The sequence below is a fragment of the Komagataella phaffii genome, chromosome 4 (genome assembly GCF_000027005.1).
Source record: "Komagataella phaffii GS115 chromosome 4, complete sequence".
Classification (NCBI taxonomy): domain Eukaryota; kingdom Fungi; phylum Ascomycota; class Pichiomycetes; order Pichiales; family Pichiaceae; genus Komagataella; species Komagataella phaffii.
Window position 1 is genome coordinate 618,755 of NC_012966.1, and position 11,925 is coordinate 630,679.

An 11,925-nucleotide genomic window follows, 5' to 3' on the forward strand; every position below is an offset into this window, starting at 1 on the left:
AATACACACACGATGCCTGAGCGGTTAATGTGAAATTTCCCGGCCATCGATCGCCCCACAATCAGACTATTTTCGCTCATACAATAAAAAGTCTCCTGTTTCCACCCGAGTATCACCAGAACAAAGTAACAAATACAAAACAATGGTGACAAAAGAGTCTATAATAAGTGATCTGGAAAAGGAAAATGTTGGCCCAGAATTCGGCGAGTTTCTAAATTCACTCCAAACCGATCTGAACTCCGAGAAACCTTTAATTGAGCAAGTCAAGTCTCAACTGGAAACTCATTTCAACTTGGGACCCGAAACCCAGGAGTTCTCCAGGAAAAACGACAATGCTCCCGTTGACCAACTGCTGACAAACTACTATAACAACTATGAGGTCAACGTGCTGGAATTTGTGCTTCAAATGGGGTTCTGTAAAGATCTGAGTATCCCCCTGAATGTATGGTTCGTACTGGATATGATCTCGCAATTGAGTACCTCCAAACAGGACTTGCCCTTGGACTATTATTTAGTCTTGAACAATAGTCACACCGGAAAGTATAGTGACTTTGTACGTTACCTTATCTATGAGGCTGTAGGGGCAGAGATTCATTGTTTTGAACAAGGCGATATGCCCCAACAATACCGTTCCTCTCGCTGGGAGGACAAAGTTAAGGGCCCAGCTCTCGCCAATAGGGGACCTATTAGAGGTAATGTTGGGGCTGGTGATAGAAAAATCACGTTTCATCTGTTGTGCAAGAAGACTGCCAGGATGATTTTGGTTGGGGATGACCGTGAAACAGACTTTGAAATGTCTGACAGGTCTTTTGTAACTCTATTGCTAGATTATTATCAGCGAGTCGGTACCACCAAAAAAATCGACCTGTTATTGTTGACCAATAACTATGACACCAACATGAACAACAAATTGCAACAGCTCAAAATTCTAGAGTCTCTGAACATGCTCAAGTCTAACTGCTATGTATTAGACTATCAGATCACTGCGGACCAAGTTACTGCAAACTTTAACTCATACGTTGAGGGTATTCCAGCATTTAGAAGACATGAGATTGCCAATTTTCTGAAGAAGCGGAGAACACCAAAGAATGCCGACGAGCTCATTTTCAAGTACGTTGGTCGTTGGAATATCTGTTATCAGAAAAAGTTTCATCAAGGCAACATCTCCATCCATCAAATTTCTGGTTATCTTGATTGATAACAAATAAGTAGTGTACCCACCTAGGCTTACTATGTAGTTTTTTGAAATTTAGGGTAGATCTTAACCATGTACAGAGAGTTTCGTCTTCCGAATGCAACTAGAGGACTGCATTTTGCCGGAGATGACAAGTCCAAGCCTTTAATTCTTTTCATACCGGGAAATCCGGGGCTCATTGACTATTATCACGAGTTCTTGAAACGTTTAAGCCTGGCGGGATATGAAGTGTGTGGGACGGATCATCTTGGATATCATGAATCAGATTCCAAGATTTACACTCTTGAAGAACAGATTCAGCAAAAATTAGAGCTTCTGAAGGTCTTGAGCCTTGAAAGGAAGGGTTATTCCACACGGAAACTGATCCTGATTGGTCATTCAATGGGTTGTTGGTTACTACAAAGAATTTACATTGCAGTGATTCAAGATGAGACGTTATCCCAAAGTTACCAAGTGGTCTTTAACGGACTTTTGACTCCCACAATAAATGATATCGGTTTGTCCAGAAAAGGGGTCCCCTTTACATGGGCGTATCAGAAGTCATTGATTCCATCAGCAGTGTGGGTACATGGGCACTTTGGGAGGGTGATGTCATGGTCTGGATTGTCTCGATACCTTAACCCATTAGTTCATAATGTCGTTTCATGGGTTCTGAAGACTGAAGACTCTCATTGCATTGATAGCACAATTGATTTAACCACAAATAACCAGGTTTTGAACCAGACGTTGTCTATGGCGTACGAAGAAATGCAACGAATCGACAGCGACTACGAGATCAACACCACATTTCTCAACACATGTCAAGATAAAGGGACAACTTGTTGGTTGTTTCATGTTGAAAATGATCCTTGGTGTAGCTCATTAACACGGGATCAACTCACTGAATTTTGCAAACAATTCAACTTTATCAGTATAGACATTTTACCTGATTGTGCACATAGTTTCACATTGAACCCGAACCACAGAAAAGAGGTGCTGTCGATGTTACAGAAACAGTTGGATCAATTGAGCTGTTAGAAAAGCACAATTCATTTAGGAAATCACATGGTATCACCTTGTACCAGTTGTTAGCTAATGGATTTCAAGCAACACGCACCCTTCCAGCCGAAATAGTTGCCGGGGCCGAAGTTTTCGCACCATTACCTTCTAAAACCTCCTTTCTCACCTTCTAATCCCCAACCTCCCCACGAACTTATTCTGCGCTGACAAACCTTAGTAAGCAAGAAGCAAGCAAAGGCATTTTCAATGTTCAAACTCAATTCCAATATAATCTCTAAACAGCTACTTGTATCATCATCCAGAATGTATTCCAGTATCACAGCTCGAGCTCTCGTCTATGACACTTACGGAGAACCGAAAGATGTCATCAATGTCCATAAATACGAGGTACATGCTCCACAGGGAAACGAAATTGTGCTTCAAACGCTAGCAGCTCCGATTAACCCCTCTGATATCAACCAAGTCCAAGGGGTTTACCCTTCTCGACCTGAATTGACCACTGAATTGGGCACCGAGAAACCCAGTGCTGTGGGTGGAAACGAAGGGCTTTTCAAAATTGTTGCTGTGGGAGACCAAGTGTCAAATTTTCAGATTGGAGACTGGTGCATTCCCAAGGGAGTGAACTACGGTACCTGGAGAACACATCTTTTAAGTACTCAGGATAAGTTCCAAAAGCTAGACAATTCTGCATTGACCAAGACTCAAGCTGCTACCATTGCTGTCAATCCTTGCACTGCCTATCAAATGTTGACAATGTATGCAGATCTGAAGAAAGGAGACTGGTTTATTCAAAACGGTGGTAATTCACAAGTCGGCCAATATGCCATTCAAATTGGTAAAGCTTTAGGATTGCAGTCGATTTCGATCGTAAGGGACCGTCCAGATATTGACGAACTTAAGCAACAATTGTACGATCTGGGCGCCACCAAAGTCATCACTGAAAAAGAGAACGCTGCTAGAGAATTTGGAAAAACAGTCAAAGAGTGGACGGGTGGTAAGCCAATCCGTTTAGGTCTTAATTGTGTTGGTGGTGAAAACTTGACTAACATGGCCCGTAAGCTGGGTCAGGATGCTGTATTATTGACCTACGGTGGAATGTCCATGAAACCTGTCACTTTGCCAACCACTCTGTTTATTTTCAAGAACCTTACGGCTAAGGGATTCTGGATCACGGAGAACGGTAAGGGAGATCCTATTTTGAAGGAGAAAACAGTCGAGGCAGTATTGGACTTGTACTCGAAAGGGCTACTAAAAGAAGTTCCTGTTAACCAGTTCAAATTGGATCTTGAGTCTTTGACTGACGAGAAGTACTTGGAAACTTTCCACAGTGCACTACAGAGCCATGGTAAGAGTCTTATTGTATACGAGTGATTGTAGTTAATCGCGACAGAAATGTACTTAGTCAGCTATCAATTTAGAACCCAGATTTTTTCTCTTAAGTAATCCCTTGCTTTCGTGTGATTCAATGTCGCAAGCCTCCAGAGCCTTGAAGGCTTATAGAAACGCCTTGAGAGCGACATCGGTTGCATTCAAGAATGATGTGGCCACACTCGACGCTGCCCGCAACGAAATTCGTACTCATATGAAAAGTCAGGAAGACCCAAAGGGCACCAACCGTTCCATCGATGAAAGACTAAAGTTATTGGACGAAGTCACAGTTTTTCTCCGACACAACATTGTACAAGGTCGCAAGGTGGACGAGGGCAAGTATCGGCTGAATATTCACAAGGATACGGAATTGGGTGACAATGATGACATTAAAAAGAAAAAGGATGGTCTTTCAAATGGAGGATTCACTGGATGTTGTGGAGGCAGCGGAGCTAAAACAACATGAGTTGAAGGAGTTTAGTCCTAAAAGCTGGGCTATTTAGGTTTTGGGAGTTGACCGTGTTGTATATAGGTCATTTATGACAGTTCATAGGTCTTGACAATTATAAATTATAAACTTTTAATTATAATATAATAATTCAAACAGTATTTTTCTTTAACATAAGTTATTTGCGAATTACTCATCCTAATTCATTTTCTTATGAGTAGGGATATCGTTATTTCAAAGGCATTGTCATGGCTATTACGTCATGGGGCACAATCAGAGAAGCTAACTATTGATAAAGATGGGTTTGTCCCCTTAGAAGAAGTGCTCAACCACAGACGAATTAAGGGTACCCGGGCGTCCTTCGAAGACGTCCAAAGAATAGTGGATAACAACGATAAGAAGAGATTTACTTTACAGAAAAGAGACGATAGGTGGTTCATTTGCGCCAATCAAGGGCATTCAATTGCGAATGTCAACGGTCATGATTTAAAACTTCTCTCTACTAGGGAAGATCTACCTAAAGAAATAATTCATGGAACTTACCTAAGCAAGATTCCTCAAATCATTGCATCTGGAGGTTTATCCAAAATGACCAGAAATCATGTTCATTTTGCTTCAGGGCTGCCCAAAGTCGACTCTGACGTAATTTCTGGAATGAGAAATGGATGCAGTGCACTGATCTACTTGGATATTGACAAAATTTTGGGGCAGCAAGAGATCAAATTTTACATCAGTAAAAACAAAGTCATATTATCTCCAGGGAACAAGGACGGCATTGTGCCAACATCCTTATTCCTCAAAGTAGTGAAACGTAGTGACAACTCACCTATCGCGATATGATTGCATCATTCAACGGGTTCGCTTTTCCATTCAAGCAGACATGCCAGATCCCTTACTGGTGCTGCGGATTGCAAAAATGAATGCTTTAACAGTTCATCAGTAGTCGCTCTGTACCGGACATCCACACATAGACAAATGCTCAAAAACTTTTTCAAGTAAATAGATACACCGGATGAATTTTTGAGCTTTGGTGTTCCATTTGTAGCAATTAAATACAGAGCTTTTAATGGTTCTTCATTCATATATGGTGGTTCTCCTTCGATCATTTCAATGGCCATAATACCCAATGACCATACATCCACCTTCTCATCGTACTCCTTTTGTTTCACCACCTCAGGAGCCATCCAATATGGTGTACCAACCATGGTCGCTCTCTTGGTCTTTTGATCAGTTAATTTGGCACAAAATCCAAAGTCAGTCAATTTCACATTGCCCTGGCTGTCCAGCAGCACATTATCTGACTTTATATCCCTATGAATAATATGCTTTCGGTGTAAGAACTGCAACCCTTTCACAGTTTCCAAACAAATTGTGGCAATCTGAGACTCTTTCAAAGAATTGTTATTCTCAATAATGTCTGTGAGTGAACCTCCTTCCATGTATTCCATGACTACCCACAACTCGTAAGAATTGCGCAAGTATGCTTCCAAAAAGTTGACAATGTTCTTATGTCTAGAGTCCTTCATCACCAAGATCTCATTTACAATCAACTCTTTACGGGCTTGCTTTTGTAAATCAATCTGCTTGATAGCCACGTTGGAGTTTGTTCTCTTGGATTTTGCTAAATAAACAGAACCACTAGCCCCTTGGCCAGCTTTCTCAATCATCTGGAAGTAAGGCACAGGATCCGTGTCATGAACAACAACGCTACGAAGCTTAGACATTATTTGTGCTTCCGTCATTGTAGAAATACGTTTCTCCGATTTTCGTAGAGGTGACAACTTCTGTGCCGTTACGGCTGCCGCCACTGACATTGGATTATTCGTTGGAGCTTTAGGCACCTGCTGAGTTTTTTGAGGCACATAGTGTTGTGGCTGCTGCGGTTTCTGAGTTCTGATATCATTTGAAGCAACAGGAGGCTTTGGTGCCTGTCTCTGGTGCTCAGCCTTCGGTGGGGAGACACGGCGAGCAACAGGTGAAATATGAAGGGGAGAAACACCTCCAGGGGAGACTCCAGGAGATGGAGAAGAGGCATATGGGTTGCTTTCCTGATAGTATCTTTGCTGTTCAAACGACAGTTTAGCCTTTGGCTTCTGCTGATAGTTCTCGTCTGTCCTCAGTTGAAGTTTTGGTTTAGGAGATACACCATTTGGTTGACCTGTTTTCTGGTCTGTGAATGGTGACCTGGTGGGAGGAGGAGGAGCTCTTCTTATGGGGACTAAATTTTCAGATTCTTTTCCTTTAGGTCTATATGGGAGAACCTTAGGGGGGATGTTTGAATCTGCTGGACTATGGGGATTTAATACAGGAAGGGGAACAACTGGGGGAGGAGTAGATGAGTTGAGATGCAGACCCGAGCTGGAGGGTGGTTTTGTCCATTTCAAGAGGTTTTCATTGAATATTTTGTCCTTTTCATCCTGAGTGTTTTGATCGCTAGTGATATCTGAGTAAAAATTAAGGACATCAATAACGGCGCTGGGATTCTCGTTCCAGTCCTCATTAGTGATATGAGAGTGTTCCAACAGGCTTTTCCACTCGTTAGGAAGACCTGTATATTTCCCACTAGTAGGATCGAACCCGACATGAGTTTTATGTGTGAAATTGGTAGGTTTGGAGACAGGAGTACCACCTCCCGAGTTTATTGGGCATTTGGCCATAATGACATCTATCCAATCATAAAGCTCTTGGTCTGTTTTGAATGACACGTATAGATGCTTATCATTGGAGTTGCTAATTTCAAAACAATGAGAACGAATTTGGTTTCTTACCAAGTTTGCAACGTTCAAGTAAGGGATGCTATAGGACAACTCGTCTTGCCGTTTATTCTCACTCTTATAAAAGTCTAATGAGGATTCTCCAAGAAACATAAGTCGCTTGGACCATCTGAAGGACATTAAGGAGTCACCTTCCTTGATGTTAACCCATGTTTGGCGCCTTTTCAAGTCGATTTTGGTGTGATAATACGGATAGTTTGAATTTGCGGAGCCTTCAGAAGAATTACTTCCACTCTTAAGGTGGGCATGATAATCCTGTGCTGGTGCTGGAGGAGCTCTTCCTGGATTAGAGAAAGCATCTGAAGGGAAGTACTCTGTAGCGGAGAAAGACATATGGACTTTTGTGTTTTATTTTTCTGACGCTATTAGTTTCTTTGCAGTAAGAAGTCAGCACTGTTGTTTCAAACTTCAGCTTTTCAAATGGGGAGAATGAAGGGGGGGATATGGAAAAGAAGGCAGGTTGTGAAGGATAAAGCAGCAGAACTCACAGTATACTCTCAATTCTAGAAATCAGATAAAACTTCAAACTGAAACGTGTAGCTCTCCGACTTTACGTGCAAGGAAGAGATGAGGGTAATAAATTTAAAATCGGAGTTGTTGACGTCTTTAACCCAATCGGGCTCGATACACTATCTGGAAACGCGGTTTAGCCTGATACTCGTGTGGTGGAAGGGGTTATTTTAATTTTGCAGGACTAATCCCAATGCGGAAATTTCACCTAGACTGCGTTTGTTTCACCGAAAACAACCTTGATTTGAAATTTGAAAGGTTGTGGAGTTCGAAGGAGTTGCCTTGCATGAAATAAATTGGAAGCATAGTTGCAGCCCAATAGGGATGTTTGATGATACAGACATCAATGGTTTGCAAACTTATATGACTAGATGTTGGATGGCCTGTATATGGTGCCTCTACTTTTTGCTTACTAGACTAAGTTAGTGGGTTGGTTAGAGTGTACATGGTGTCAGAACGATCTATCAGTTTACAGCAGACACTAAGTAAGGGCTAAGGAGCGTTTACCTAAGGCGTCAAAGAACGGAAGGTTATTCTAGGAAGGATCTGTGTCCTGTCTAAGCTTTAGATTACACACGGATATCTATTATGTGCAAGAAGTTTCCGCCATAAACCTCGAATAACCGAATAACCGCTCATATCCGAAAGTAACCGCACATTTCCGCTATGGGGGGAGAACATTCACCTAGCTTATCCGTAACAAGATCATGAGGCATTAGCAAAATCTTCATGTGTACTGTGGTATATATAGACCTGTATTATCCTTCCGTAAAGTCATTCAAACCAATTTCAAGATGGCCCCAGTTAAACAAGACTTTAACATAGACGTTCAAACAATCGAGAACACTGACATCTCTTTGTCTGAATACATATATCTTAGGATAGCCCAATTGGGTGTCAAGTCGATCTTTGGTGTCCCAGGTGACTTCAACCTGAATCTTGTGGATGAACTAGACAAAGTTCCCCAATTGAAATGGATAGGATGTTGTAATGAGCTAAATGCCACTTATGCTGCTGACGGCTATGCAAAAGCATCAGGAACGATAGGCGTTGTGGTCACTACTTATGGTGTGGGTGAGCTAAGCGCCATCAACGGTATAGCAGGAGCATTCGCCGAATATGCTCCTGTTCTTCACATTGTAGGCACCTCCGCTATGGCAACAAAACGACTTGAACATGTGCACAACATTCATCATCTTGCAGGGTCTAAGAATTTCTTGGATAGACCAGACCATTATATATACGAAAAAATGGTTGATGACATCTGCATTGTCAAAGAGTCTTTAAGCGAGATCGAAAATGCCTGTGGCCAGATAGATAATGCCATCGTACAGACTTATCTGCTTTCCAGACCAGGATACCTATTTTTACCTAGAAATATGGCCACTATGAAAGTTCCAAGAGAAAGGCTATTCAACCAACCATTAGCCTTGGAAAGAGTTGATCTTCACCCCGGTGAAACGCTACAAGTTGTTGAGAAGATCTTGGAAAAGTTCTATCATGCAAAAGAACCGGCCTTGATTGTGGATTATTTAACCAGACCCTTTAGAATGATGGAAAACTGCTCCAAGTTGATCGGTGCTTTGGAGAATAAAGTCAACATTTTCAGCAGACCAATGTCCAAAGGCTTTGTCGATGAGAGCCACCCAAGATATATTGGCTGTTATATTGGAAAACAATCCAAGCACCCAAGTACTAGTGATATTCTAGAAAAAAAGAGCGATTTCATTCTGAGTGTGGGAACGTTTGATGTTGAAACGAATAACGGAGGCTTCACATCCAAGCTTCCCCAAGAACATTTGGTGGAATTGAACCCTCATTTTACTCGTGTTGGAACTCAATGCTTTTCAAATGTTAACATGTGCCATGTCCTCCCACTCCTGGCAAGTAAGCTGAGAGGTGATTTGATCAGCATGGCCACAGTTCATCCAAATGATTTCAGCCTCAGAAAGAAAGAAAAGGCACAGGATAAAATGAAGGCTCTCAACCAGAGCCATCTTGTAAAATCTACAGAGCTACTCCTAAATGCAAACGACACTTTGATAGTTGAAACTTGCTCATTTATGTTTGCAGTTCCAGATATCGCGTTCCCTAACAATACACAATTTATCAGTCAGTCATTCTACAACTCCATAGGATACGCACTTCCCGCCACCTTGGGTGTCAGCATTGCAAAGCGTGATTTCAGAAAACCAGGAAAAGTCGTACTTATTCAAGGGGATGGCTCTGCTCAAATGACCATTCAAGAACTGGCTACCATGGTCAGACAAAAGGTCAAACCCACCATTTTACTCCTCAACAACGAAGGATACACAGTTGAACGAATGATTCTAGGTCCAACCAAAGAATATAACGATATAGCTCCTAATTGGGATTGGACTGGAATGCTGAGAGCATTCGGCGATATACGTGGCCATTCCAAGAGCATCTCAATTGACACATGTGGTAGATTAGATAAGCTCGTTCAAACTCGAGAGTTTCAAGAACCTACACACCTAAATTTTGTGGAACTTATCTTGGGCAGAATGGACGCCCCGGAAAGGTTTGCCAATATGGTAAAAGAAATTGCTAACTTAGAGCACGCAAGTAAAAGTATTCATTAGTAATTAAAATAAGACTACAGATCACGTGCCGTAAAGGGTAAAACCTGGCCGAGGGCCAGCCTTATCATGGGTGTTTTTTATCTTGTCAAATGCGTATTATATTTGCTCCTCGCTCGCCCGTTTGGCTTCTCCTCTCTAATCTCCACGTGACCCAAAACCTGACGTCTAATAGTACCCCACATTTGACCCCCTGATGTTGAGTTGAGTCATCCATCACAGAACCAACCAGCTAAGAGTTTGGCTTCCCGGAAAAATTTCCCGTCCACCGTCTCCGTCTCGTAAACTCTTCTTTAAAGGGTGGTGTTTATCGTCGATTGACTCAGTGATTAGCCTTTGCCCTTTTTCTCTCGATAGGGAAAAACCTCGCGACCAAAAAAAGCTATCGATCCCTCTTTCCTTAATCTCTCCTTTTTTTTTATTGATAGCCCCAGTGTTTACTAGCAAACTCTGACTATTTATAAACTTGAAACAGAAACACAATGAAGCAAACGTATTACGATCCAAAGGTAGCTGAGCCAATTGGATCCGAGTCAATGGATGATAGTAAGCTGGACGACATGGTTCAATCGTTGCCCCCAGTTGACCCTTTGTTAGATACTCCCTTCCCGTTCAGGAGTGCAGACGTGGAACAAGGTGACACGTTTGCCACAGAGAACAACGCTGGGCCTACGCAGTCCGCAAGGACTAACGTGAACTTCTTGCCCCCACATCAATCATTGTTCGATGCCTTACAGAGCTCTAACCTGAACATGGTTGAGGAGATTGACCCTTTGAGACGAAGCAACCAACCGGAAGAATGTTCCCCTTCTTGTTGGAACCAGGAGTTCTCCGTGACTGCGTGGCAAATGGTCCACCGAGACGATGTGAAGTTGCAAAATCTTTGGACCCACACAAAAATGTACGGAACAGGCAGTAGACGTGTTCCAGGTACGGGGAACGGTGAATCAGTGCTGTCCAGCTCAGAGTACGAGGAGACCGACCTTCCAGATACCCCTCTCCTCAACGAAGACGATATAGAAGAGCGGAACGAACATGATACTATTCTGATGATTGCAGAAGATGAGAATTTGAAAGACACCGCCACCGTGAGTTCCGGCAGACAGTCTTCATTTGTGATGCCAAAAGTATCGCTTCCGGATTCAGGTGCCTCCAACTCCAAGTCAATAAGCTGGAATGGTAAACATGCTAGGATCAAAGTGCAAGTGGTCGGGAACTGTGCCGAGAGATTATTAGCACGTTTGATACCCTATCGAAAGACGTTATGGATGTTGGACTTTGTCGAAAGCGGAGCCGATATTCTGGTCTTGCTTTTGAACAAGGATAATGTTGTACTTCCTCGGATATTGAATAAACCCTTTCTGCCAATAATAATTAAGGATGACGATGCAGAATTCAGTTCATCGATAGACACCACCTCATTATTTGATAATTATAATACTAAGAGCACGGCAAGATCATCATCATCATCAATTATTTCGGAGCCATTGGAACTGAAGTCTATAGACGATGATCTGTTTGACATAATCCACGCTCTTTCAAATATGGAGCTGGATTTCTGTGGCGAAGAATCTTTCCAGCACATTAGCACACAAACGTCCACCATAGCTTCCTCCAAACAAGCAAGATCTAGAAGGTCTTCGTCCAGACTTGCACAGCGCCGTAAGCTTCACAAGCAGACACAAATGAGCCAGTCTCGTGAAAAGCGGTCTCACCAACGATGCAGTTATGAGTATATCAACTGGATAAGACGACAGCTTACCCTTGGCCTTACATTGGGCTTGATATCCATTTCTTACTGTATCTGGTCGTTCAGTAGTGATCACAACAAGTTACATGGCTATCACCATATGAACGGAGTGTGGATGCGCTGCACTGTATAGCTACATAACAGTTTTAATTTTTTCAACCTTTTCGAAGGTTAGATAATTTCACCTCCTTGTACGAAAAAAATCTCACCTGTTCCCCGTTTGCTCCTTCGCGAAGCTAGTTTCTTTTTAGATCTCTACTCAAACCTTCTTGCAATAAATA

General features: G+C 42.3%; 8 protein-coding genes across 8 annotated transcripts; 7 read left to right on the plus strand and 1 right to left on the minus strand.

The window, feature by feature from the left end:
* Window positions 1-142: 142 nt before the first annotated feature.
* On the plus strand, window positions 143-1,198 carry PAS_chr4_0943 (uncharacterized protein; the record flags this gene model as incomplete). Its single annotated transcript, XM_002493683.1, has 1 exon — window positions 143-1,198. One exon carries the CDS (start codon window positions 143-145, stop codon window positions 1,196-1,198), a length of 1,056 nt encoding a protein of 351 aa, XP_002493728.1.
* Window positions 1,199-1,267: 69 nt separating this feature from the next.
* Window positions 1,268-2,212, plus strand: PAS_chr4_0310 (uncharacterized protein; the record flags this gene model as incomplete). The annotated part of the gene is made up of 1 exon (XM_002493684.1): window positions 1,268-2,212. One exon carries the CDS (start codon window positions 1,268-1,270, stop codon window positions 2,210-2,212), a length of 945 nt encoding a protein of 314 aa, XP_002493729.1.
* A 228-nt stretch (window positions 2,213-2,440) lies between these two features.
* Window positions 2,441-3,565, plus strand: PAS_chr4_0311 (2-enoyl thioester reductase, member of the medium chain dehydrogenase/reductase family; the record flags this gene model as incomplete). The annotated part of the gene is made up of 1 exon (XM_002493685.1): window positions 2,441-3,565. The coding sequence occupies one exon, from the start codon at window positions 2,441-2,443 to the stop codon at window positions 3,563-3,565; it is 1,125 nt and encodes a 374-aa protein (XP_002493730.1).
* A 94-nt stretch (window positions 3,566-3,659) lies between these two features.
* On the plus strand, window positions 3,660-4,028 carry PAS_chr4_0944 (uncharacterized protein; the record flags this gene model as incomplete). Its single annotated transcript, XM_002493686.1, has 1 exon — window positions 3,660-4,028. The coding sequence occupies one exon, from the start codon at window positions 3,660-3,662 to the stop codon at window positions 4,026-4,028; it is 369 nt and encodes a 122-aa protein (XP_002493731.1).
* A 195-nt stretch (window positions 4,029-4,223) lies between these two features.
* Window positions 4,224-4,850, plus strand: PAS_chr4_0312 (tRNA 2'-phosphotransferase; the record flags this gene model as incomplete). Its single annotated transcript, XM_002493687.1, has 1 exon — window positions 4,224-4,850. The coding sequence occupies one exon, from the start codon at window positions 4,224-4,226 to the stop codon at window positions 4,848-4,850; it is 627 nt and encodes a 208-aa protein (XP_002493732.1).
* Window positions 4,851-4,855: 5 nt separating this feature from the next.
* Window positions 4,856-7,117, minus strand: PAS_chr4_0313 (Member of the PAK family of serine/threonine protein kinases with similarity to Ste20p and Cla4p; the record flags this gene model as incomplete). Its single annotated transcript, XM_002493688.1, has 1 exon — window positions 4,856-7,117. One exon carries the CDS (start codon window positions 7,115-7,117, stop codon window positions 4,856-4,858), a length of 2,262 nt encoding a protein of 753 aa, XP_002493733.1.
* A 971-nt stretch (window positions 7,118-8,088) lies between these two features.
* Window positions 8,089-9,897, plus strand: PAS_chr4_0314 (Phenylpyruvate decarboxylase, catalyzes decarboxylation of phenylpyruvate to phenylacetaldehyde; the record flags this gene model as incomplete). The annotated part of the gene is made up of 1 exon (XM_002493689.1): window positions 8,089-9,897. One exon carries the CDS (start codon window positions 8,089-8,091, stop codon window positions 9,895-9,897), a length of 1,809 nt encoding a protein of 602 aa, XP_002493734.1.
* A 479-nt stretch (window positions 9,898-10,376) lies between these two features.
* Window positions 10,377-11,777, plus strand: PAS_chr4_0945 (uncharacterized protein; the record flags this gene model as incomplete). Its single annotated transcript, XM_002493690.1, has 1 exon — window positions 10,377-11,777. The coding sequence occupies one exon, from the start codon at window positions 10,377-10,379 to the stop codon at window positions 11,775-11,777; it is 1,401 nt and encodes a 466-aa protein (XP_002493735.1).
* Between the last annotated feature and the right edge of the window lie 148 nt (window positions 11,778-11,925).